We start from the raw sequence: 27,303 nt of genomic DNA, 5'->3' as shown, positions 1-27,303 counted from the left end.
CCTTTTTGTCCCTTTCGTCAACTCTGTTTTCCACTTTCCTTGTCTTCTCTGAACACTCTCTCCCCTCTCTACAATCTTCTGAAAGTTTCTGTTTTTCATTTTCCTAATTGAATTTATCTCCTGGCTATAAATTTCCCTTTTCCTCTCCGGTCTCCAAGCTTCTATCTTTTGCCTCCTCTTGACATCCTAGAGCTAAACTGACACTCCAACAATAACCTATCAGAAAAGTGAGGTGAACCTTTTTTAAGCATTTTGTCAGGACTAGAAGGAAGAAAAATGTCTCAGAAAGACCTAAGACTATCACATTCACATCTGTGTAGATCCCACTGACAGCTGGAGAAGTTCAGCACCTGAGTCAAGTTATTCCACTTTTGGTAACAGTCCCTATTTTTGGGGGGGGCGGGGGGTCCTGGTTATACCAAGTGTCGTACCAGGCTGTTCGTGCACCAAGGCATGGTGAGACAGACTCAACTTTCTGCAGCAGGCACAGGGTTTGAGGATGATAAAAACAACTCAGCTGACGTAGGCCCTTTCTTCACTCTTAACTGAGAACAGCACCCAACATGACTTAGGACTTGGTTGAAATATAAAAGAATTAGGATGAGCTCTGGATAAACAGGGGCACAATTCTGCATCTCTTCACTCTCTGAATCCTGCTGGATCTCTCAACAAATTACTAAAACTCTGTAAGAGAAGTTCCTCAGATGGCAAGCACAGCGTAGTTAGTACCAGGGCTAATGGAAATTCTGTGAGATTTAGCCTGTTTTGGCTTCAGGAAAAGGGGATGAAAGTCACTCCCACTGCAACATCCCCTGACATGACAGAATTACACCACGCAAGCAATTGGCTCAAGAGGATAGAGAGAATGTGAGAGGCATTGATTCCCTGAACTTTGTGCGATGTGCCCATCAAAACAGTAAATGTTTGCTTTCCAAGATGAAACAAGCTAATAGAAACATGCACTAGAAATCATCTTTATGGCCAGGGCTACAGAAAAAATACTCAGGAACACTTTTGTTTTTCGTGGTGAGAAAATTGCCCCTCGCCCTCCCTGGAGGAGAGCGCTGCTCCCTCTCCAGCTGGTGCAGCCTGGGCAAGCTGGAGCCATCTACACACGGCACCGTCCAACTTGCACACCCAATCTTTCAAAGTCTCCTCTGTTTGCTTTGTCTCACTCTTTTTATATTACTTCTGGTGGTTTTGTGTGTGTGTTTTTGCTGCCACTCGCTTCCCACCCTTGCCGCACTCCAGCTGCTTGCAGGGCAGCGCAGCAGCAATTCCATGTAGGGAGCGCGGGGAAGAGGCGCATTCCTTGATTTTTCTGTGTGCAATAACTTGCACGACATTTGATCATACGAGAGATTAAGTCATTCATGAATAAGGCCCAAAGGGAGGAACGACTCCAGAAAAACAACCCTCCTCGCTGGTAGTACGGCATCCAGAAATCCACAGTCATTACTGCCACACTTACAGTTTGTAGTCTATCTGGCAAAGCAAGGAATCTAACTGCAGGCTCTGTGGTTTAAATAAAATGTATCTACAGCAGCTTGGATCAATGTTTAAAAATGTTCCATGTTATTTTAGTCCAAGGACAAGCTTTTAAAATTAAAAGAAAACTTTGGCTTTAATTACAGATTAAAAGTGAAAGTTGTTTAAAAAGAATGCATATTCCGAGCAGAACAGCAACAGAAACTATTTAAAATTTAAAACTCAATTCTTCTCTCCCCCCGGCATGTGACAAGTCTCCTTGTAAATATTTAAAACAAACGTTTAAAAGCAATTCATTTATGGACCATATTTAGGGTGCTGCTGCTTTGCTGTCATGGATCTTTGGCTTAGCTTGACTTTTTCCAACATTTATGTTTTCATGCTAAAATAAATGTCAGATTTTGATGCACTTTAGAAAGGATAAAAAAAAAAGGAGTCACAACAGAGACATTTACCTCCTTTTTTTTCTTAAATTTTGGTACTACATATGCATGATGCAGCATATGTCACCACTCTATACAAAAATGCAAGGGGTTTAGTCCAGATTCGCTAAGAGCAATGCGATCCCAAAGTGGTTAGGTGCTACAGTGGAGAAGCTGCTGCTCTTGGGATGGTTTTCAGCAACAATGGCCCATCTGAAAATCATTAGTGCATAGCAGTGGATTTTCCACATGTTCATATGCTGGACAAGCAGGTTGCCCTTGAAGTATGGTTCCCTGGGGGAAGAAGGAAAACCCAGAGAAAAGTATTCTATTGTCAGATCACGGTTTAGCTAGAGCCAGACAAAAATATGGTCAAGCATTCACTTGGCTCCTCTGCTGGCAAAACTATAGGGTACCGAAATGGAGACAGCTAGTGAAGAAGGCAAAAATGAGGCTCAGGAAGAAGATCTTAGAGGAGTATGGATTTTTTTTTTCCTTTAAAACATTGGAAATGCCATTAGGGATGCAAATTTAATGACTTTCATATTACTGACCTTCCTTTTTATAAGAGCAGAAGGTTTTGGAAGGGGTATTATTTTCCCGATAGAGTATTTCATCATTTATTTCAGCTGTATTTGAAGTACCAATAAGATAGTATTGAAGCACCCTAAATAAAAAAGGGTAAGGATATAACTAGGTAGTATATTTAATGCACCATTAATCGATAATTTGGCCTGAAGGAGAAAAAAAAATTGGCAAAAAGGAATGGAATTCTTTAGCTCCTTGTTTTATTTAAGAAAAATTCCCAAAGGGTTTTACTTAAACAAAGAACTTTAGTTTTCCACTGGAAAGACAAAAAGAAAATCTTGGTCTAGCATGTCCTGCCACATGCTTTAACTACACAGTAAAAGAGTATGTACTTGGATCCCAGGCACATTTCAAAAGTGTAGTATTTATTAGCTGCTCTGTAGCCAAGTTCCACTATTATCATTTTATTATAACTAAGGTATATTTTTACTAACTAAATTATATTTAGATCTTTAGTTAAAGCATTTGAAGGTTCGAAGGTATTGGAGTATCACGTACCCATGACATCCAATATATCACAGGAATCTGTTGATTTTCGCCCTCCTCCCCTCCTCTATAAACAGTTACTCTATATCTGTGATCTTGGGGCATTTGACTTTCCTAAACCCATAATCCAGCTGTAAAGATACACAGGAGCCAGAGGAACAAAACCCTTGAACGGAGCCGAGCTAGCCAAGGACAAAGGTGAACGCTATTACAGAATAACCCGCGGCACAGATGTCCCTCGCACCCCATCGGCAGTGTAAGGGGAGCTCTCTGCATTACTCCTCATTTTGGGGACCTTATTATAACCCACCCACGTCCTGCGCTCGGCCTGCAGAGACCTCACTGTGCTTCGTGACCTCCAGATCCCAGCTGGGGCTGACAGCTGCCCTTTCCTGGGCAGAAACATTCCTTGGTGGCACCAGGAACAGTGGCCAACTGGGCCAAGGGAGGCCGTTGTGCAGGGTACACCTGGGAAATCTCCTGGAGGAGGAATCGTCTGTCTTCCCCCCACCCAAACACCACTGAACCATGAGAAATCTTGGGGCCATAGGAGCGTCCTGCACCTTTCCTGGCTCCAGCTGTTTCAAGTCTCTTGGCTGGCCGATAACGCCTAGGTGCCACATGGCTCCTGTGCTGCGACTGGGCCCCAAACCTCAGCAAACTCAATAAAAGCTTTTTATCCTGCTCTGGTGCAAGGCATGAAGGAAGAACAGTACCCAAATATGACAAAATGTGTTCTCTGGGAGTCACTGTCCTTGCTCTGTGAGCAAAGATCCCACTGCAAGCAGCTGGAGTTCACCAAATCAAGCTTGGAAAGCTTTCTGAACACATGAACACTGAACAGCAGCAGAAATGCTGGGACACAGTGGTAAAAGCAAAACAGGCTGATTAAGGCACCTGTCATTTTTGTTCATGTAAAATGTTGAAACAAGGTTTTCTTTGCTTTGGTTTAGCCAAAGTTTGGATCAGCAGTAACAGGCCTTTTCATAAAGCAGCTCCACTGGGATCACCTCCTACAGGTCAGTCTCCTGCTCTCTGCTGACCTCCATGAATAGGATTTTGGGCTTTCCCAGGCAAGCAGAAATAAGCAGTCTAGCAAGGGACTGAATTTGAGCAGGCGAGATCTCTTAGTGTGTGAGAAATGGCACTGGGAGCCTCATTTTGCCTGCCTTGACAGAGTTCCCTGCCACGCGGAGCAGCTGCCGAGCTCGGAGCTGCAGGAGCTCAGCAGCACAGCCAGACACCACAACAGCAGCCTCATCCCACCCATAGCAGCAAAATGCGGAGCTAAGGATGTCAATACCTATATGTATATACAGACACGTGTGTATAAGTATCCATGCAAACGTATAGGTAAAATAGATGGCTATGCACACATCACAGCCCTCTCTGGAGCTGGCCGGAGCTGCTCTGCATTCCCTGCTGGAAGCGCTCGGGAGGCGAGTGCTCCCAGGAATGCCTAATGAGGAGCGGGAGCCCTGGGTGCTCCACGCTGCTGGAGGGCACGGGCTGCAGGAGTCCCACGTCACCCACGCTCCCCCAGCTCACAGCAGGCCCCAAAGCTAAACTCTGCTCTTATTTACCCTGCTTTCACCCCGTTGCAAATATTACTGCAGCCGCTGCGAGAGGGACAAAGACCCTTGCAGGCGGAGGAAGGGCCTATTTGAAGGCAATCCTGGGGAAATTAATTAGCTATGCAGTAACCAATAGTTACGCCAGCCAAACAACATAAAAGGGAGAAAAATAGGACAATGTATTTTGTGTATCCGTGTCATGTGCAATCTCCCAACCCTGCCTTCACGCTGAGCCGCCTGTGTGAAGCTGCCGTAGCTGCTCCGGAGCAGACCATATAATTTTCATACCAGCAGAGTGGGAAACGCGGTTTGGCAGAGCAGGAACGGCAGCGTCAGCGCGGGGCTGCTGGCGAAGGGGTATTACTGGGGGTGACAGATCACAGCAGGGCAGTCCCCCTGCCCTGCTGTCCTGCCAGCCCAGGACCTGCTCCCAGGCTCAGCCCGCAGCCCTGGGACATCCCTGGGAAGTTGGTCCCATTCCCGGGGGTGCAAATGCCATTGGGAAGGGCCAGGATTTGGGATGAAACTTCCCTCGAGGCAATGGCAGAGACAGACCAAGCAGACCAAGCTCTCCTTCGAGTTGCCCACAGCGTCTAGCCCACAAAGTACGTCTAGTGCAAGGAGAGCCGCGCTGCTGCCGTTTGGTAATGCATTACAAAATACCTTGGCTAGCGAGAAGAATTTGAGGCAATTCGCTCCTGAAGAGCCAGGTCGTGAAGAGCCGTCATTTTTCCAGCGAACGGCATTCAAGTGGACAAATAGTAACTGAGAGAAAAAAGCTTGACAAAGTAAAGGGGAGATGGAGAAACCGACAACATTTAACTTGATCTTATTGGTGTAAATCTGTCAATACCCACAAATGACCACAAGGGCCCTATGCCAGTTTTTACTCCGAGATACCATAACTGAGACACTTGGCTGGTACCTCACGCTGGAAAGAAAGTTTTTACATTTAGAAATGTAAAACATTGTAACATTTAAGGAATTTTGGCTAGAGCCCCCTAGCCAGCCTTCCCCAGCTTCAGCTAAGGGATTATTTTGAATGCTGCTTTGCTTTTCATGCATCTGTTGCCTAAATCAATGTGGAGGCACGAGGGAGGGGCTCAAAGTTGGCCTTAGAAATAACAGTATATTTTAGTGTCATAACTGAGAGTCTTGGCAATGCCTTCTAACGTGAAATGTCAGTGCCATACCAAACGCTCTGGTCATCATAACCTCAGCTTCTGGCCATCAGTGAAAGAACAGAGATAGATGTCTCCAATATTAACTTTCAAGGCCATGCTGAAAAATTAAGGAAAACACATTTCATGGCTCATTGGAATTTCGCTTTACCTATTTGTGTGTGTGTTTCTTTCAGCTGTTCCAACTTCAGCTGTTTATCTGATCTCTTTGTTTGACTTGTTTTTACTTCTTCCAGATTTTCTACAATGCAGCTTACTTCACCAGACTTACTTTCCTGCTTTAAACTCCTGCTCCTTTTCTTTTTTTTTAACTGACATAAAACTCACTTATGTAAGCCCTTTTGTGTGTTATTACGTATTTCTCCTTTAGCAGATCTAAAATGGCTATCTGATGCCATTTTAATGTCATAAAGCATTAAAAAATTCAAATAGTCCTTTGCACTCATGGGTATTTTCCAAGTCTACTCCTTGTATCTCATACCAATATTTTAAAATTTGGTGTGTGCTGTCTGGAAACAGAATCCTACTATTTTAGATAATTCTTTCTATTTTTGGATAATTGTAAACTAGCCACTGAACTTTGCAGATGAAGATGGAGGTCATTTTTCTGGAACAGGGGGTTTACCAGATCCTCTCATACTCCACAGAGATGGCAAAAATCTCATATATAATATCCATTGATTTCTTTCTATCTCTCTCTTTTTTTTTTTTTTTTTCAAAATATAACCCAGGAGTTTTATGAGCAACAGGGTATAAACTCATCTGCAGCCTCATACTAGTCCACGTATAGATTCCAGGCTCTGCCTTCAATCCACTTGTCACTACTTGCCAAAACCCTCCTGAAAGCTTCTATGTGAATACACATGGAAGATCAGAAGTCTGGTCTCACTAAACTGCTTTCATCATTATGTTTCTGCTATTCACATTATGGACAAATGACCTAAAAAATTTCAGTTAAACACATAAAGGAGTTTTTTAAGTTACAGAACACCTTTCAAAAACCACAAACCTACAAAGGGAAATAGGATTTGCTGGATCAGATAAGATTACGACTCTATCTGGTCAGGCAATATTCAATATGTAGCATTTTAGAAAAAACAATGTAAAGAGGTGTAAGTGATGGTGAATAAAACTAATTTTACAGTTCAATCCTGAATTAATTTTGAAGGTGTTCCTAAAAATACCAATCAAAAACCCCAATCGGAACAACTCCAAATTTAAAAAAAAAAAGTCATAATTTTTTTTCTATTACAAGGAATAAGTACATTCTACTATTTGTACCTGTTCAAAGATAATCTGGCGATGTTAAATTGGGGCTTTGGACTCACAGCCTGAAGAAGTTCACGCTTTTGCCACCCACATCAAAATATTGTCACAGTGAGGGAAACACGTCTCATGTATGAAAGTGCAGAAAAACTCAGAACACTTTATTTACTGCTCTTTGACTGCGAACAAATAAGTATTTTTGGGGAGTCTCACCACAGGCATACAGCATTTCAGGCTCCTGGACTACTGAGGGACTTGCCGTTTCACTCCGCAGTCATCGCGCTCCAGATTTACAAGGCTAGCTCAGATGGCCATAGCTGGGATGTACCTGCTTAAATCCCTTCCACAGATGGGGGAACGAACACTGCCCACGCCAAGTTTCAGTCTGGATCGGATTTTTACAGCTGGGCAATAAATTTGCGGATTAAAAGGGTTCTAATGGAAACACAGCTACAGCCCAAGCTACAGCAAGGTGAAAAGCAGCGCCGCAGGGCGCACGGCACCCGCCACGCTGCAAGCAGCACCGGCCCAGGGTGGACACGGACTTTGCTTCTATTTTTCTCTCTCACTTTCTTGTTTTAGACATATTCTTCATGTTTAGATCATATTCTTCTAAAGGCCCTCTTTGCTGCAAACAGCCCATATCCCATCTCAGTGCCGGATCCTTTTCTGCCTGTGCCATGGGCTCGACCTCAGCGCATAGATTTTTCCCTTTACCTTCTCCCTCTTGGCCTGGAAATCCCCTCTGCCAGCAAGGCCAAGGATGTCCAGAACCAGTCCCAAGCCCACCCCTGTGCAGAGGTTACAAAGGGGCTGATGTTTCTGGCAAGACAGACCCGAACCGAACCTGCCTACCAGGGAAAATCCCTCCCCGGGCTTCTGAAGGTGAGAAGGAACACAGACGTTTCACTAAGCCGGTTTTCCCAAGCTGCACTTTGGCACACTCTGTAAATATTCCTTAAGTTAACTGCTAATTTTCTTACTGATTCCTCTGCTCTATTCGTTATTAGTCATGTAGTCTGCAGCTAAGACTTCAAAACCCTGTCACTGATAATCATGTGTTTTTCCACACACACAATTTCCTGAAACATTCACACTTGGGCTGGCCCCAGGTTTGAAGACCAAGCACAGTTATGAAGATTTTTGAAACAACGGGAAAATGGGGATAAATATTCCTCTCTTTCTGAACATGCATTCATTCTTAGGTGAGTGAAGGGGACCTGGCGCTTGCCAGGGAATGGCCCTTGCTAAGGCGGGCGCATTTGCTAACTCTACGAGGAGCACTAAAATATATGCCTGTTAGCAACTGGTGACAGCACCATACATTTTTCCGGCTGTGTCGGAGAGAGATCTTCGGGCAAGCACAGGGACTGCTTCTTTTTTGGCTGCTGCTGTGAATATTTGCAGTGGGGGAATTTTAATGGTCTCAGGGAAGGACCCACAAATGGCAGTAATAGCCAAGGCAGGAGGAACCCACAGCCATGGAAACAGGGCTGATCCTCCGATCCTCTCATTTTTAGGTCTGATTACTTTTTTTTGTCCTATGTTATCATCTTTTCCATTTCAAACCATTCATGCAAAAACATCTCACTCTCTTCAATGATAAAGCTGTCAGAAGTCCTGATCTGTGTGTTTGGCTGCCCTGAGGCAAACGTCTCAAAGAAAATCCTCTGCAGCCAGATAACGGGTTTTTAACTGAAGAGCACAGAAAATTTATCATCACACAACAGAAGCAAAACCAGCAGCAGAGGTCTACATGCCCCTACCTTCTTTGACTCCCTGGGGGTCTCCAAAGTCCTAATGTCCTAACAGGGCTCATGTGCCTCCTGATACTAGAAGCACAGTCAACCCACGGGTAGCCCAATCTCCAGAAACTTTATATACATATACATATATATATATATAAAGAAAAAAAAATCCCCAAATATTCGTGACTGCATATGAAAAGAGAGCATAAAGCACGGCATTGGGGAGAGTGCCCTGGCTCACCTGCGCCTGCTGCACCTTCATTTCCCCCCACCAGAGACATTTCTGCTGAAACCACTATGTTTCCACAAAAGGATTAAGTTTTGATGAAGCCCCATTTTCCAAAGTCATGTGGAAGTAATCCCGACCCACCGCGCTTCCAACATAACCGCTGGCAAACCAAGGAACCAAAGGAAACTAGAAAGCAAGGCAGCTTACTTGATTTTCATAGTCAAAACTGCAAGAAAGGTGAAAAGAGAACGACCAGCTTAACTAAAGGAGAGCAAGCAGGATTTTTAATATTCCCAAGTTTTGGCTATGATATATGATATATTAAATGTTAAAGTCCACCTGTAGTAAAGCAGTTTACTTCTAATCTTTCTTAAAAAAAAAAAAAAAGGCAAAACAGCAAATTAAACACAGCCCTCACCTCAAGTCTCAATTCTTTATTGTTTCAATGGTGATGAATCAGGTCATATACTAATAAAATTCCCGTAGAAATCCGATCTTACTGCGTAACCTTCAAATTGCAGCTAGGCTGCTTTGCGCATTTCCTCCTGCCCTTGCCGCTCCACGTTTCCATTTCACTTCTGCATGACATTCAGCTCGGCAACAAGCTGCCTCCTTCAGCTGCCCCAGGTTACCATTTATTTTACAGTATCCCCAAGGTTTCCACCACCATGTAGATCAAACTTGCAAAAGTCACTAATGCTGGTAGGTTTTGCAGGTCCCTGGAGTTATTTCTGAAAACAGGTTCCATTGTGTTCATATTAGGCTTTTAAATTTTATAGCTCATTTTTAAATTACATGTTAATTTCTGAAAATGTTGAATTGAGCGGAAAAGTTGGCAAGGACCACACAAAATCCCAGCACAGGTCTTGGTTTGTGTGCACGTGTGTGCGTGTGCACGGTACATATGTGCAGGAACACAGCCTTACACTTCGGTGGGCTGCAGGGCCTGACCCTGCGGTGCGCTGGGCGCCTCCTCTGAGGCCCTCTGTTTGTGGCAGAAAACTGCCCAGGATTGTGCTTTATAAATCAAAAACTTTGCAAGATCCAAATGAAAGAAAAAAGGGAAGGAGGAAAGAAAAAGGCAGCAATAATGCACGCATCAGAAACTAAACACACTCTCACTATAAATGTCTAAAAATAGAGATCAAACATCTTCAAAAACCAGTTATTCAAGGATTTTTTAAAGCCACCCTCCTTTTCAGGCCTGTGAGTCTTCAGCTTCCCCATTACTTTGATTTGCCCTGGCTTTTCTGCTGTGCTAAGGACACAGAAAGTGAAATCTGCCTGTACTCAGAGTCCTGCCTCTCCATCCCCCTTCCACTCGCTCACATTTTGCTCTTGCTTTCACGACCCAGCACAGCTCTCCATGGAGCTGTGTCCCAGCACCGGGGGTTCATTTCCTTGCACCACGAGGATGCAGGTGACTAGGAACGGGGAGTACTCGCAGGGCATTGCACATTCATCCCCAAAAAAAGGGATAACAATTAGTAATCCGTAAACCAGAGACTGGCCTTGGCATTTTAGATTTATGCCCAGCCTCACTATAAACATTGCTAGATTTTCTCCCTGCATGTTTCTGCAGTGCTGGGTGCAGTCAGGCTGTTGTTTTACACACATTTATTCAATAAATGCAGATAGGTAAGTCTGGCTGCCGTTACTTGAGCCATGGAGAGAGGCTGCCCTGAATGCCAGCGTGCCCAGGGGTTGAGGAAAGCTTATTCTCTGACATGTATTTTTACCAAAATAAAAATACTGAACAAACCTGCCAGTGGCCAGTTTAAAACACACATTTGACTAATTTCATATACTGATATATTATTGCTGCACCAGGACTAATCTGAACTGAAAATTTTCTGCCTTAAGTGACCGCAGTTATGGATGTCACATTATATAGAAATGCATATATGCCTACAACGAAAATACTTGCACATGTGATATATGGGAATGTGTTCTCATTAAATATATATATACACACATACATATACATATATAGGTACTATACATTCCTGCTGTTCTGCTCTTTGAGCGGCGGTGCTGTTCCGTACCGCCCCAGCCTGCTCCCCGGCACCGCGTGGAGGCACCAGGCACGGCGGCTCGCGGTACCCGTGCAAAGGAATAAAGCAAGGCCACTCTCCTGACAGGTTATACAGCCTGTCCTTGATCTTTACATAGGACTTCCTAGAGTAGCATATGCTCCAGTGTTTATAATCATGTTAATGACTGAAATGGGAAACAGTACAACCCATTTTCCTTATAAACCTTAAACTGCGACTTCTTGTTTTTGTCATTGGACACTGTGCTCACATCCTGTTAATTTGGCCGTGAGGCACATGGCCGGGCTCTGCCCGGGGCAGCGCGGGCTGCGGAGCGGAGCCGCTGCGGCCGCTGCTGCGACGGGTCCCGTAACGCGAACCAGAGCCCGCGAGCAAACGCGCCGCTCCTCATCTGCCGCCCCGCGCCGCCTTCCAGAGCCGCGCAATAAAGAATCTGCTTCAAAACAAATGACTTCCTGCCCTCGGGAGCAGGGCAGCTTTGCCAAATGTTTCTCAAAAATAAAATGTCAATCAAAATGTTCTCAACCTGTGGTTTTATACAACGCAACGCAAAATGTTTTCAGAAACTAACATACCTACTAAGGACTCCAAAATTCTGCTTCAACCCCTTTGCGTTAAAACTTATCTGTTTCATTTGGTAGCAAAAACTGCATATGGGACCCCTTTTTAAGTGGTGAAGTCTCACTTAAAAAAAACAAACCAAACCAAACCAAAAAAACTTGCTGCTTTCAGGAGGATCTAAGTGGCATAGTCAAAAATATTTGTTATTTAACTCAAACGAAATAGATCATACTTATTTTTGAGCATACAGCTACAAGTCCATTACATTACTGCACTGAAAAATACTATCCCAGTTATTAAAGTTACAGAAAAAAAACTTAACAAATAAAACGTTTTTATTTTATCTCCTGTCTAACAATTACCCGGATAAATGCAATTATTTCTAAATAAATTTCATGAATGGATAGCTTGAAAATACTTTTTTTTTCATGAAGCTGACAATTATTTCATGTTACAGCATCATCAGAAAATCATTAATGGGACTAATCTGATAGCTGAAAAAAAGAATCCTATTTGTAGCTATTATTTCCTGAATGTACATACACATATGGAAAGGATATATCAAATAATACGCATGCATGACCTTTTCCTTTCCGTTGGTAAGTTACTGCTTGTCTGCTTTGGGAGTGTAAGAAGAATAAAACTACATCCCAAGAGTTGCTGCTGTGTTCTCATCAAAGGCTGCAGCACTTCAAAAAGTTAACAAGATTTTTAAAAAGTGCTTTAAATACAATCTCAAGAGGAGTTCCAGGAACGTCAGCGAGGAGCTTTAAGGACAAATATACTGTTATTTAGTCATTCCAGCCCAGCTTGTGAACTCACTGCAGTTGCAGTATGCTTGTCTCAGCTTTCTCGTTAAAGACCGTATTTTTTCAGCGTAGCTTGAACCTTGGCAAGAAAAGCTCAATCCAGTAGCAAATTTATTACAATTTTTTAAAAGTCATTGCGTCCATTTTTAAGTAATGGTATAAAAGTATAGAAAAACAGAAGTTTACATATCTGAGCTGCTGCATCTGTTCTTGAGTAACTTTTCATTTAAAAGTAAAACTTGGCAGGCAACACGCCCGTAATGCGGACCAAATGCATTTGGTATGTCGAAAAATAATGTTAAATGGGCAGAGAGAGTTAATTCCGAAACGTTTTCATCACACATCCGCTGTTTTTGCTCCCCACAAGATCCCGTTCATGGGCATCCGAGCCGGCCGCACTTGTCCCTCAATGACCCGCACAGCTCAACACCCCCCTGCCACCACCCGGCCTCCGCCAGGCCTGGTGGCCTTTCCGAAAGGACGAAAGAATTGCACAAAACATGGCAGGGAAGGGACAGCGAACGTGAGAGACTGTGAGGGTGGGAAGCACCGAACAAACCTGCCGGGAAGCCTGATGCTGCACCTTGACTGCACTGACTCCAACACAAAACCCTGCCGTGCTCCAGGGAAATGCCCGTCCGCCTGAAATGATGCCCCCAAGGCAAGGCCCGGGGACAACGCGAACAGCTGCTGCTGGAGGTTCATCTCCATCAGCCTGAGATGGCCGATGGAAACTGGCATTTGCAATGCACAACTCCAGCTCTTGCAAAGGAGGGTTTTGCCTCCTGTGCCCAAAAAAATTTGGAGTAAGCTTCATCGGAGGAGCCTTGCAGCACTGCCTGGCCCCCTGGGACCTTTCCTTGCATGCAAGAGCCCTGGCTGAGCCCCAGAGCACCCACATCTTGCCCTGACTTACAGTAGTTTGCTGGCATGGACCAAGCAACCCCCTGTCCAACCGACAACGCAGTGGGTAATATAAATCATGCTTTTTGGTTTTTATTGATAAGTCTAAAATAATAAATTACATGTAGCCCCTTAAAACAAAAAAAAAGTCAAGATATTTAAGGGCCAGGTCTGCAGTGACCTTAGCTCAGAGTCTTATACCTGGCCCATGATGCAGAATCTGGTCTAAACCCATTCTCGCGATGGCAAGAGATGCCCAGGCTCCATGCACCGGGGCTTCCAGAGCCAGCTGATGGCTTAAACATCCCTCCTCTGCCACCTCCCTTACTGTGTCAGAATGCCTCAAGACTTTTTTCCCCTTTCTGCCTGCCTTCGTGCTGGCAAACAAGCCTCTTAAATGTCATTTTAAAAATCTGCCCCCAGCTCTGCTCCGGAAAGCAAAGCAGCTTGCTCTAGTGGTCAGCCACAGCCTGCAGCTTCAGAACTGCCAAGAGAACTTACTGAGGGGCTGAGACGAGGGACAGGAGTTACCCGCTCCCGTATCACATGGGGCAGGAGATCCTCACTTCAGGTGAGAGCAACCGAGCAAGCCAGCAGCAACCACCACGACGCGGGAGCTGTTCCTTACCTGTCCGGTAGACAAAGTTGCCCTCTGTCTCTGATGACGATGGAGACACCAACTCCTCCTCAAATTCATTGGAACTAAACGAACCAGAGTGATTCCTTTGCCTTGTTTTCTCTATCATAGCGGCGTTAGTAGCCATGACATGTCTCAATGAGTCATTCAGGTAGCGATTCAACAAGCTGCTCTTGTACTTGGGGGGTGACACGTAGTCCTCACTGGCGCTTGGCTCTGGTCTCACTCCTGTTTTTATTACTGAGCTTTCAGTTTTAATCACAGTGTGGTGAACCGGTTTGCTATATCCCCCTTCATTCATATGGTTTCTTGGAGGATTTTCTCCATCTGAAAATAAAAGGAGAAAGGTACAGCGATACATCAAATACCTAATACGAGAGCCTTTCTCTATATGTTTTAAATTGCTATAAACAAAACTGAAACCAGACAAATCATTTAGAATGCATCCTTAAACAACATTTTTCACTGTTTTCTGTTTATATGTTCACAGCACTTCCCAGGGCTCTCAGCTATTCCAAATTAAATCACTGCATAAAACAGGCGTTGGGTCTAATTTGCTCATGAGCAACACTAGCTGAGAGAAGAAACCTCAGCAGTACCATAAACCAATGACAAACACTTCCAAATCTGCATGAACAAGCTTAATTCTTACTATCATATTTTCTCAGAAAATATGAACTTAAAATTGGCTACTTCTGCACAATAAGATGTATTTTACTTCTGCACAATAAGATGTATTTAAGCATAATTTCTTAAACTGTACTCTTTTAACTTTCCTGCAAACAATATTTTAAAGGCAAGTGAATATAAAAGAAATGTACAAACTGAAATTGAGACAAGCGAAATTGAGTACAAATTGAAACAAATTCCTTTAAAAATGACATACATATTTCTAGCGATGTTTATAGCATTTGTTCACCTCTCAACACACCTCCTTGTTACAACTGACTGATAGATGTGTTAATACTGATGTTCTATTTATTAAATAGGCTGTTACTTACAAATGTCCTATATTTGTTTACTTTGATCAGTCAGAGAATTTCATTGCATCTTTTATGGGAAATGTTTGTTGGTAACACATAAGGTTGCCACAAACTCCATCATATTCTGTTTACCATATAAAAAGTCCCACTGAAGTCAATCAGATTGTCTTGTCAATGAAATAATATTGATTTAGTCCTTCCATAAAGAAACATCCATAAACCCAGGGAAGGTAATGACCAAGAAGCTTTTAATTTCCCTAAACCAATAAATATGAATATTTTTTTCTTTACTGAAGATCAAAGGAATAAACTTGTAGTATCTAATAAACTATGAAACATCTTTCTAATAATAACACTAAACAGAACAGGCAAATAACACACAACCAGCCTGTCAGCCTTGATTAATTTATACAATGCTATTTTGCAAGGCTGCAAAGTAACTGGGAAATGAAAGTGGCATTTAATTCACAAAGAGGAAAGGCAACTCCCCTGGGAGTGTTTGGGGAGAAATCAGAGCTCTCTTTGGGAATCTGCCTCTTTCTAAACTTATTTTAATCAACTGAAAATCGATAGTAAAAGAACATCAACAAACCTTCAGAGCATGAATCATCACTGCTAACGCTAAGTCTTTCCGCGTTTCCTTGAACATATTTGTTGTACAGTTTTATTCGTAAAGCCCAGCTAAGATCTGGCTGCCTGACCGTATTCTTAAGGCGACGTCTTGCATTGGCAAACCAGTTGGATACCTGCATAAAAACGAATGTATTAGGTTCCCTCAAAAACCAAGCAAACAAACAAATCTAACCATATAATTTGCATGAGTTTGTGTACAGCCTAAAAAAACAGCAAATGACGGAAATAAATTCCTCCTGTGTGGGGCAGCAGGAGTCTGGCAGACCAATACTGATCAGAACTGGACCCAGCCAGGAGTGGGGATTCAGGCTTCCCATCCTTCACGAGTGTTACCAAGTCCTTGTTATTAATAGTAGTGAGTTTTAATTCAGATCTCCCAAAATACTCATGAGTCTTCTTTTTTTTTTTTTCTTCAAGAAAATTCTGTGGAACTTTCAGTAAGAATTTTCAACATATTAGTAGCAAATTAAAATTAAAAAGTAATGTTAGATAATTTGCCTTTGACATTTATGTAGGCTACGATAAAACGCTGAACAGAAAAGACAAAAAAACTTTTGAATTTGGTTATATAAAAGCCTAAATTCTTCCTCGTGCTTTATCAGTACGCTGAGATTGACAGCTAGTGGGTATCATAAAAGTTCTACTCAGAACATAACATACTTTGAGTCACTGCAGAAACCAGCCATTTGCTCTATGGAGCAACAGCTCTTGTGAACGTTTTGTTATGGAAATCTCTAAAAATAGTGAAGATGTATCTTCCTCAATCTGTGGCTGCTAAGCGAGGGCCTGGCATTGCCTCGAGTTTGACATTGCAAAATGCAGTCATGTTAGTATCCTTTGCATATGAATGGTCACTGCAAAGCCAGGTTCTAGCACAAACATTTTACAGATTTTTATGCATCAAAGAAGCAGAAAGGCACAAGACAAGTCTTGTGTGTCAGCAATGCTAATTAAACTGTTAGTGGGATGCCGTGTACTTTGTATCAAAGTGTACTTAAGGAAGGGCTGGCCTCGGTTTCACTATCACTTACAAAAACATAAAATGGGAATTACAGATAACGACAGAATGACCTAATGGTATCTTTCCTATAAGTAAAACACTAACTCTATCAATATTTATTTTATGATAAACCAGAGCTCCAAAATGGTATTTACTCCTTCGAGGAATAACTGTATGTGACATGACCTCTGCCAAAAGGGCGCCGAGTAGTGTTCCTTGAAAAGCAGAATGCAAAGAGCACCCGGGTCTGGGACTGCCCTGCTCACGTTTCGGGGCTGAGGAAGGACAGTGCAGTCACACCCGGACCTGCATGATCCGACAAATTAATTCACGTTAGCCTGCAAAGCCGGTTAACATATGTTTTATCAATACAATACTATCCTACCTACTAGAAAACCAAACTGGACACCTCAAAGTTGGATGTTGGCCCTAGTTTTGTCATCTGACATTTGCAGCAAAGGTAGCACAGAGGTGTATTGCTAATTATTTTGGATTGATAATCTCTTTTAGGGTGATTATGAGAAAAATAAACAGTATCTGCTTTAGGAAAATCAAAACTTCAGCTCAGAGTCCTACCCAGAACTTAGCAGTGGCGTTTTAAGCCTGTCACTTTGGTTTTATGTAAAACCCAGTTTACATGAAACAGGGCTCCACTGAAAATACAGTGAGCCCTGGATCAGCACTCAAATGCCAAACATATGCCTTTGCAAACCATGTACTTTACTGTGACAGGTTAGGAGACCAGAACTGTAGCTGGCAGAGAAGACCAAGTAATTTTCATTCTCTTCCAAGGCTACTTGTTTATATTCATCGTATTGACACAGCAATCATTATAGTAAACCAGAAAGGATGGATTGGAAGCCATCCACTTTCTAATGCTGTTTAACAAACTCACTCCAGACTGCTCAGGCGAAGCAGCAGTCTCCTGCCTTCTGCACGACTTGGTATAACTTTCAAGTCATATGTGTAATGATAGAGATGGATCAATCCCGGGTCCCATTGAACATTAGAGCAGTTACTGCAGCGTCTAACAAAACTGACAGCTTTCCAACATCTCATGAGAAATATTTCATTATGCTGCACTTCATTATATACCGAAATATTTCATCATTAAAGTGCCATGTACAGGAAAGAAAGATAGGGTAGTATTAGTGTGAGTCATGCATAAAAGCAATTAAGTTTAGCAAGAGCAATTTTTGCATGGCACTCTTGGTTTATTTTGGACTCATTCTTCCCATGCCAGCCCTCAGCTTTCTGCATATCAACATGAAAAGATGAGCTATATTTTAAGTCTTATGAGGAGAGAGGAGGAAATAGTAGTATTTGATCATTATGAAATAACCTTAGTCAGCATTTACAAGAGAGACTTTCTTCTAAAGCACAAAGCAGCTGACTCTCACTCCAGAAACTCTTACCCTGAAGGCAGTTAAAACAAGGCTCATTAAAGCTGAATGAAAGTTAGGCCAATGCACATAGCAGGTTTTTTGCATGTATCTGTGGGGCAGCATTTGGGGGTGTTTTGCTGCTCCTGACAAATCCAGATCCCTAAGCGATCAAGAGGTTCATCACCTCTCCCAGGCTTGGATCCGGGAGCAAAATCCTGATGTGTGGACTGCAAAAAGGCTACCAGCTCCCAAATTGTACCATAGAGCATGCTCACCCTGAGCTCTAGACATGGGCTACTACATTACAGGCAGTTCCAGGCTCCTTTAAAGCCAAGGATACTTTTTGTCACTAATTTCAACCCCAAATGCTATCATGTGTATCTATGTGGCCTTTGAAAAGCTCTGTGTCTACTGCTCCAAGTCGGAATCTCTGCAGGTACCCATTTTACCACACTTACTCTGGCTGTTACAGACAGAAACAACCTAAGCTGCCAAAAATCAACTTTTCACTAAAAAGGTTCTAAGCTACACTACTACAACCTCCAAAAATCTTGAAAACATAAACCCAATGATTTACATATAAGACAGTGGGAAAACCTTTGTCTCAGAGGCCTACCAAGAACAAAGCATCTTGAACAAATGCACGATGTTCTTGCAAAGCAGCAATAAAAAAGTCTTTCAGGAATTACAAAATAAAAACAAGAGGAACAGTAACAGGTAGGCTTCCCAGCATTCAGACTTTACAGCAGCTCAGTCATTCCCCTAAAGAGCAAGAAGGATTTATATCAGCATCAAGAAATACTGACCCTCTGGCTTTGCTTCTGAAGAGATTCTTCAAATTTGTTCTAATTTGTTCTGCTTCACTTCTTAAGAGCAGCCAAGGTTTCAGAAGGGGAAGAGAAATCAAGCAGTTCTCCTCCTCCAATAAACCAGATATGCCTGTATGAATCTGAATACTATTAAATCCACAGCAGCACATGACCGGGATATTAATCCTAGTATGGCAAATAGCTTCGATTCAACAATACAGCCATTCATATTTCTTCCTGGAAGGAATATATGGACATTTTTCTTTTTTATTTCAAAAGAATGACTAAAACAAAATTTAAAATAAAATAAATCAAATGCTGCGGTAATAATGCGAATGAAAATGTAGCATATTAATAGCATATTAATGGGACAAATTATTGGATTCTCAATTGGAATCTAATTGGAGTAAAGCATAAAATGGCTTTTCAAACTATATTGCTTTTTTGGTTTCCTGCTTTGGCAGTTTGGGGAGTAGAATACTTTAGACGGTTGGATTGAAAGCTGCAATAACATTTGCCTTGAGGACTCCCAAAGACATTGCTGGACCGCTCAGGAATAAGTCAGCCCAGAATTTGCCCGGTTTTTACTACTAGTTATTAGGAAACAAAATGAATTATGACTGCTGAGAAATCCTACCTCCTTGAAAGAGTTAGACTTCCCTCTCAAAGCCCTGATGGACAAGTACATGAAACAACTCCCGTGTTGTTCCACCATGCCCAGAAACAGAATATTGAGCAAAAATGTTAGTGGAGTAAATTAAAAGTTTAAAAAGCAGAAAACTGGGTGATAGTAAAATTAATGAAAATGAAATAGCAGGAAAAAAAGATGTTCAGATATTGTCCTAATAATAATACAAAACAAGACTGGATGCTCAACATTTCATCTTATAAGAGGATCAATTGCATCTGTGTCAGGGTCCTGCATGTCATCTCTTTTGGATGGGTGGTACACACTGGAATAGGAGAAAGACAAGCACGTGGAGATGACATATTATAGCCTTATTATCAATATTATGGTGACCAGCGTCATATTCCAGAAGCTGCTGAAGATGTGCAGGCAAATAATGGCAAGCTGGTGGGATGGGGAAGGAAGGTGGCCACAGAGCAGAGAGTGTAGCCACAGCCAAAAACATTGCACAAGAAGTCCAGACCTCGCTACCAAAACCTTGGGATACATGGGAGCTACTTGCCATTTGGGGATATTCAGGGTGTTGTACCAGGATTGGCAGTCGAAAGAAAAGACAGAAACCCCCGACTTTTCCTTTTCTAAATGGACTTTTGGTGACAGAAACTCAGAAGGGTTTTTAACGGCATCTTTCGGCTTCCCCTGGGCTGCTGGTGACCAGGCGTCAGCGCCCTGGAGATGCCAGTGACGAGGCAGCAGCTTTCAGCGACGGCAGCCTCGGCAGGGGTAAAAGCTGTGGGAGCAGAGTCACCTCCCGCTGAGGGCAAACACCACGGGAGAGCGCCGGGCGAGGGAAGGGGACCAGGGAACGCGAGACAGCTCTCCGAACGTGAAGGCGTGTAATGCAGGGAAAACATCAGGCAGCGGTTCCTGGTTTTTCAACAAAATCTGATGGTGTTTGGTGTTAGTAGATTAGAAAACCAAGCGTAAGAGCGCCTGTTTGATGCTTTTGCAATTTGCCCCCCTGGAACGAGAAGCAAAGCATTCAAACAGATACGAAAGCCCAGTCCTGCCTCTGTGCTTGGTTATACTAGTCTCAGCTCAAAGAAACACCCAAGACCTCAGGGAAGTTTTTCAGATGTACCCAGCACGGCTGAGATCACAGCCTGGCTCCATCCTTCTGCCTCTCAGAGAACAAGAATTTTGATCTGGATTTCAGTCTCGTTCATTCTCGGTGTGTGAAAAATAGATGTGAGGTGTGTGTTGTTTTGTCCAGTAATTCCAGGCTCAGGAATTACTGCTGCTGCCAGACATATGTATTTACCTCTTGCACAGATGCTATAGTATTCCTGGATTAAAAGAGCATTGCGCCCAAATGATGGAAGAAACATCTGGGGTTTCTTTTTGATGTGCTTCTGTAAACGAAGATAGATGTGCTGGTTTGCACAACCCTTTCAAATACTACATTTCATAGAAATATGACTGGCCAGACCCATCTCCAGCATAAATCCACTAGAATCAAGGGAGCCTAATGAAGGATAAATGCAGCCATTTATGATCCTTCTTAATTTTATTCTGCACCTCACTTAAACCATAAAGCTCTGTTGGAGTAGTGGCCATGACTCCCTTGATGTTTTCACAGAAGTCAGCAGAGAATATCCTAACCAGCGCTTAGCAAAGCTGCTGTGAGAAACCCGCTGGAAAAAAATCACCACAGTTTCCCTCGTCTGTTTATTTTGTGGCATTTGTGAAAGAATAAGGGAGGGACTCCTCAATACAACACTAATGTTGAAGTCTCCACACACGTATTCGGGATATATGTTTTCAATCTTATATAAAAATACAGGAATATTCTAAAAGTCGTAGTCCAAAAAGCTGCTCATATTGAATTGTGGCACTGAACGCACAGTTTTTACATCATTGCATTTTTAAAAGTCTGTGCAAACCTTTCACAAATATTTTTAAAAAGCAAGCAAAGCTGTTTTAACTGTATCCTCGAATTACAACCAGCACTTTCTGAGACATTAGTACTACTTTTGTCAATGCTATAGTGTTTTTGCTAGTGCAGTAGTTTCACAATGAGGTATTAAACTGTAAAAGTTTCACATTTTGCCAACAGTACTAGAATCGAAGTTCATAACACAACCCTTCTTGAAAGAATACGCAAAATAATAATGGTGAATGGACACCTTGTTTTTCTAACACCTCGTGTTATTTTGATACCTTAATGTCCTTTGTAAAGTGACACATAATGTATTATGTGGAGGACTTAAGTCCCAATCCTGAAAACACATGTAATGTTATGCACCTAGGAGCAACTCTCAGTGAGGAAAATAAAATTATTCACAATGTGTAAATCTTTGCAGCACCCAGAACTGAGATAGCCTCACTCAGCCACTGGTATCATTTAACCATAAAATTCAGCAGAGTGCCAGATGGCAAAGAAAGCAAATAAATAAGATTTACAAACATTGACAGCCAACTTCATACCTCTTACTGCTACACAACTACCAGTCATTTCAGTGGAGTTTCACCTGACAGACAAATCAGAGTAATCCCTACAGCTAACTGTCCTGTGCAATGAAAACTGATGCAGAGCTGAGGCGCAGAATCGCTGTATGCTGCGCATCGAGGGTATGGTAACACCAATACCTGCACAACTAGTGTTAGGAATAACAATGATTATTATCAAAACAATGTTCACTTTTTCTATACTATCCTGCTTTCATGGGGGAAATTTGCAGCTCCGTAAAACTTTCTGACCAATTCCTATTTTGTGCCAAAGCCTCCAATAATTGATTTTCTTTTTGTTTGGCTGGAAGATTTTTAAAGACCAAGCAAAAATATAAATACAAAAGTACCGTATTTCTGAATGAGATGAAATGCAAATGCCGCCCTCCCCAGAGGGGAGACAGGCAGACGGGGAAGGACACACACACACCCCATTTGCCAGGTGCCCTTCGCGCTTCCCCATCCAGGAGGGCCAGAGGTGGGAATTCCTGTCCGATGGGACTGCTCCTGCTGAAGGAGAAACCCTGGGAAGGGCAGGGGGGACCGCAGGGCTCAGACCCGGCCTCTTTGTTGTGCTGGTGCTCCTGTGTCTCTGCTGTCCCACACATGCAATGGGGACAGCTATGGGCAAGCGTGGCTGCAGCAGGGCCTCCTCCACGGGGCCAAACCCCTGCATGTGGGGCAGCCTCACAATCCCTTAGAGCTGCTTTGGGTGCCGCTGTCCCCATCCCTCCCATGCAGGAAAATCCCAGAGGCAGCCGGGAAGGTCACGGGTGGCCTTACCTGCACCAGGGTCATCTGGGAGCCGAGGGCCAGCAGGATCTTCTCGGTCTTGGTGGGGTAGGGGTTGTCGCGGTGCTTGTAGAGCCACTGCTTGAGCGGGCGCGCCATGTCCTGCAGCGCCTGCCGCTTGTGCCGCACTTTGCCGCCGCTCTGACGGGCCCTGCGCGGGGACGGAGCGTGAGAACCGCCCGGCCCGACGGGCCCCGACGGCTCCCGACGGCCCCGCGGACCCGGGCAGCCCCGCGCTCCCCTGGGCGCCGCTGCCGCAGGGGTGTCCTGCCCCACTGCGAGTGTCCCGCCCGACGACGGGGGTGCCCTGGGGGGTATATACCCTGCCCGCGCTGCTCGCTGCCGCAGGGAGCCGCCGCAGGACCCGCGACCAGCAGGCTGCAGCTTCCCCGGCCTCCCCGTCGAGGGGCTGGGGGTCGCGGCGGGGGATGGAGGCAGAGGGAGCAGAGGGAAACGCGGCGCAGGGGTTACGCGGGCGCGGGGCTCGAGCCTCGACCTGTTTACAGCGCTCGGCACCTGCGGAGCGTAATTTTCGGCGCGGTTACCGAGGAGCTTTCCAAGCACTGCGGCACCCGCGCCGGGAGCACCCCCTCACCGCTGCCGCGGAGGGGTCCGCGCCGGCGCCCGCGGGGCTGTAACCCCCGGACCTGAGTCCTGCCCCAGGGAAAAAAAATAAATAAGGATAGAAAAAATAAAAAGAACATTAAAAAAAAAAGAAAAGAAAAAGGAAAGAAAAAAAAAGGGGAAAAAATGTGGTTTTTTTTACACCCTCAAAGGCTACGGCCGCCGCACGCAGCGGAGGCGGCGCGGGGCGCGCAACGGGGCCGGCAGGGGGCGCCGCGGGGCCGCGGCCGCGCTGGCTGCGCCGGGGCTTCCTCGGAAGGGCCGCAGTGCCCGGAGCGGCTGGTAAGGACATCTCGGTGAAACACAATCCGCGCCCTGCCAGCCAGCGCGGCCGTGAAAAGCACGAGCTGATGCAATCGTTAAGGTGGAAATTCGGCAGCAAAAATAGCTCCGCAGGGTTTTTTTTTTTTTTCTCGCTTTCGGTGCCTTCTCGCTGTGCTCCTTAGCGCTTTTATTTTTTTACTTGTAAACCTGACCCGGAATCCCTGGCTCGCGCTGGCTGCGTTAGCAGTGCGAGCTACGGCTGACAACAGGCTGGGGACAACAAGTCCTCCGACACCTCAAATTTCACCTGTTCCAGCGGGGAAAAATAATAACAATAATAATAATAAATAAATAAATAAAAGCACAGAGACGATTCTTCGGCCTCAGGTGGATTTGATTTTTTGCGATAATGTTCCTGGTGCCGCCGCTCCCGCCTGTGCCGCTATTCCTGGCGAGGTTAGGTTTAAATGCCCTCGCCAGGGAAGCAGCGCCGCCGAGGAGCGGTGCGGGACAAGTGCGCGCCCGACTGCTGCGGCACCGCGCGGGGGACACGCGGTGCTTGAGGCCGCCCCGGCCCCGCGAGTTCGCAACCCCCAAAGCGGAGGGACCGCGGTACAAGGTGGATTCCCACCCTGCGCGTCGGTTTGAGGGGGGTTATTTAAATAAAGCGCTCCGCTCGCCCCGTCTGGAGCGCTCCGGGCGAGGCAGCGCGGGTCCAGCACGGCCAAACGGGAGCGCTCTGCCCGCCCGCCTCGCACGCTCTGCACCCCCGGGCTGCGCAGCGCGGCCTCAGCCGGGGAGCAGCGCAGGAGCCCGGCTCGCCCCCCGCAAGCCTCGGCAGCCCGGAGCGCGCTCCATACCCCGTCCGCCGGTGGCGCAGGCTGAGGCTCTCCTTGATGGACGGGCTGTCGGGAAGCAGCACCTCGGCGTGGTGCGGGCTGTCCACCACCCCCACGTAGGGCCGGCTACTCCGCTCGCGCTCCTTGGCCTCCTCCTCGAAGAGCACCTGGCCGCTGAGCTTGCTGAAGACGATGCTGTTCATGGTTGGGGGTCCTGGGGCCGCCGTCGGGCTGGCCGCGCTCGCGGGGGCCGCCGGCTCCGAGGTGCGGGTGCCTCGCTCTGCGCTGCGGAGAAGCGGCTGCCGGTCACGGCGGAGCCGCGCCGAGGGGCGGGCAGGCAGCGCGGGGGGCACCGGGCGCCGCCTGCCCCCCGCTCCCACGGCCGCGGACCGCCCCCCGGCCCGGCCCTGGTCCGCCCGGCCCGGCCCGCTGCCCCCGCCCGGCCCGGCCGCTGCCGCCCGCACCTCCCGCCAGCCTCCGCCGCGCTGCTCGCTCCGTGTCGCAATAGTTGGGAGCACGGGGTTTCTGTTGGGTTTGGTGTTTGGGTTTTTTTTTTTTTTTAGTCCTTTCCCTCCCCTCCCCTCTCCTCCCCCGGAATGATTTTCCCTTTCCCCCTCCCCAAGCGGGGAGGGAAACAAATTGTTTGGAGCGACCACCAAACGCGCAGCCGCCCCGCGGCCGCTCGCGCGAGGGGCGCCGCCCCCCGGGACCGCGGCGGGCGCGGGGACCCCGGCACCCCGGGGAGGCGCCGCGGGCATCGCGCCCTCGCGGGGCGCGGGGAGCCGCGGAGCGGCCCTGCCCGGCCGGCGCTGCCGGGGAGCGTCTCCCGCGGCGGCTGAGGGCACCGAGCCGCAGCCCCCGCGCTCGTTAACGGGCGTTTAGCGAAGCCGTTGCGGAGACGGGAGCTTTCCTGACACTTCAGCAGCCTCCCTTCTCGCTCGCCCTTCTCCTTCCCCCGCCCGCCTCCCATCTTGTCCCTCTCTCTTACAAGGTTTGGAAGGGAGCAGCGCGCTCCCTCCAGCATCCTCGGCGCGCGCGGGCCCGCGGTGCTGGCGCTGCGGGGACGCCGGGTGCGCGCGCGCCCGCGCGCCCTCCGCGCCCGCCGCCCTGCGGCCCCGCCGGCCCGGCCCGGCCCGGCCCGGCCCCGCTCCCGACGGGCCTCGCATGTGGGGCGCTGCGCGCAGAAACGGGAGCGGTGATCCCAGCCGGTATTCGCGATAATTTACTTTTCATTTACTTATGTATTTATTTTTTCAATATGTATTCATCCAGGCGCGGGGAAAGGGGACTTGCCGCCTGCCCCGTCCCCCCATTTCCCTGCGGCGCCACAAAGGTGCCCCCGGCGCCCGCAGAGCCGCTCCCGGCTTTGCCCCGTCCCTCTCCTCTCTGTCCCCTCTTCCGTCCCGTCCAGAGAAACCTCCCCACCGGCCCGGGCTGCCCCCCGCCCTGGGGGAGTCTCTGTGCATCTGGCTTGTGGACGGGGCCGTGACGTCACGCTTGTGCTCCATGACGTCACACAGCCACGCACGCTAGAAAGACACTGGGAGCGGAGCAGGGATCGCCAGTCCCCTCTTCATGCCTCTGGTTGCCAAAGGGAACGAGCAGGACAGTGGGAGAGGCCGAGCACAAGGGCATCCTGCTGCTCCGGTACAGGCGGGAGAAAAGCCTGGAGCCACCCACACAAGCACCCGTCCCGGGGAAGCAAAGGATGAGCAAGGCTGGGAGCTCCTGTGCCCTTCCCTGGCCCTTTGGGGTGCCCCTGTTTGGGGCACTACCCAAGTGCTCAGAGGCCGCACAGATGGTGGTGGCCGAGGGATGGATGGGGACACTGAAATAAGCGCTTCCCAGGCCCTGCTAACACTGCATCAGAGACTTGCTGCAAAGCACACAGCTGTGATGATTGCTCTGCACAGCCGAACTGTTTATGACCTGGGAAATATCGTTATAGTTGCAATACAGCAACAGGGCACCGAGCAAGTGAGAGGCTTGATCGCCAAATCCCAAATCCCGAGGGTTGGAAGGGCCAGTGAAACGGGAAGGCAGCAGCAACTGCTTCCACACAGACAGTTGCTCCCATTGCCCCACTCCTCCTGGCCTGCCCCTGCACAGGCCAGCGAGGAGCCCTGCAGCCCCAGGAAAGCAGCCAGGGCAGGAGCGCCATGGGGACCCCATGGGGACATCTCGCCACCTCCCTGCACCTCAGCATGGGATTGGTGCCTGTTCACTGCGTGGTGGCCTCAGGGCCACCTCCATGGTCCCCAGGGAGCACCTGCCTGTGGCCAGGCATGCACGGGGAGCCTGGGGAGCAGGTTGCTGAGGGCCTGGCAGGTCCCGCATCCGCACCCAGAATAAATCACAGCAACAACAGCCCCGGGCAGAAATCAGCATTTGGAAAGCGGCTCTGGAAAAAACCAAAAGGCTGCGCGGGGCAGGGCTGCCAAGAGCACCGAGGCAGCGGCGGGAGCAGTTGGCATCGTGGCGCCTTACGAGCCTCCGAAGCAGCGAGATCTCCCAAATCATCACATGTAAATCTCACACATGCCCGCCCCCTCCATATTTTATTCCTTAGATCACAGTTGAAAAGCTTAAATGAAAACAGGGCTTCTATTTCCAGAGCTTGTTTAACGCCGCGAATACGATACAAACTGGGGCTTCATGTTTTTAATTAAGGTTACTTTCCTGGCCGTGCACGGAAAAGTCAAGAGCTGCTGCCCCATCCCACGGGCTGCGGCCGGCTCCTCAAGGACAGAGCGGCACCCGAGCTGCCTGTGCGCCGCAGCGCGGCCGCATGCGCCGTGGGAAGCTCCTGCCTGTCCCATGTCCCAGCCCTTGCCTTGGACAGCCAGGCTGGCACACCAGAAAGTGGCAAGAAGGCCTCTTCCCAAGGGGTGT

The 27,303-nt window shown here is 46.8% G+C and overlaps 1 protein-coding gene across 3 annotated transcripts in view; it reads right to left on the bottom strand.

Annotated features, from left to right (window-relative positions):
* The window catches only part of MKX (mohawk homeobox), a 44,626-nt gene extending 19,660 nt beyond the window's left edge, over positions 1–24,966 (bottom strand). Inside the window, exons 1-5 of one of the 3 annotated variants that reach the window (XM_088533943.1) lie at positions 24,876–24,966; positions 24,433–24,691; positions 22,676–22,835; positions 15,522–15,675; positions 13,938–14,273 (exon numbers count right to left, since the gene is read on the bottom strand). In XM_088533943.1, coding sequence (XP_088390069.1) covers positions 13,938–14,273; positions 15,522–15,675; positions 22,676–22,835; positions 24,433–24,614 — 832 coding nt within the window. In that variant the 5' untranslated portion in view covers positions 24,615–24,691; positions 24,876–24,966. Of the gene's footprint in view, positions 1–13,937; positions 14,274–15,521; positions 15,676–22,675; positions 22,836–24,432; positions 24,716–24,875 lie in introns of those variants that run through there. The other 2 variants (XM_088533944.1, XM_088533945.1) reach the window with 2 other exon arrangements.
* Positions 24,967–27,303: the final 2,337 nt, after the last annotated feature.

This window comes from Tinamus guttatus, unplaced genomic scaffold, assembly GCF_059628265.1.
Source record: "Tinamus guttatus ecotype Peru unplaced genomic scaffold, ASM5962826v1 Tinamus_guttatus_pri_ptg000530l, whole genome shotgun sequence".
NCBI lineage: Eukaryota > Metazoa > Chordata > Aves > Tinamiformes > Tinamidae > Tinamus > Tinamus guttatus.
This window is presented reverse-complemented; position numbering and strand designations above follow the sequence as displayed.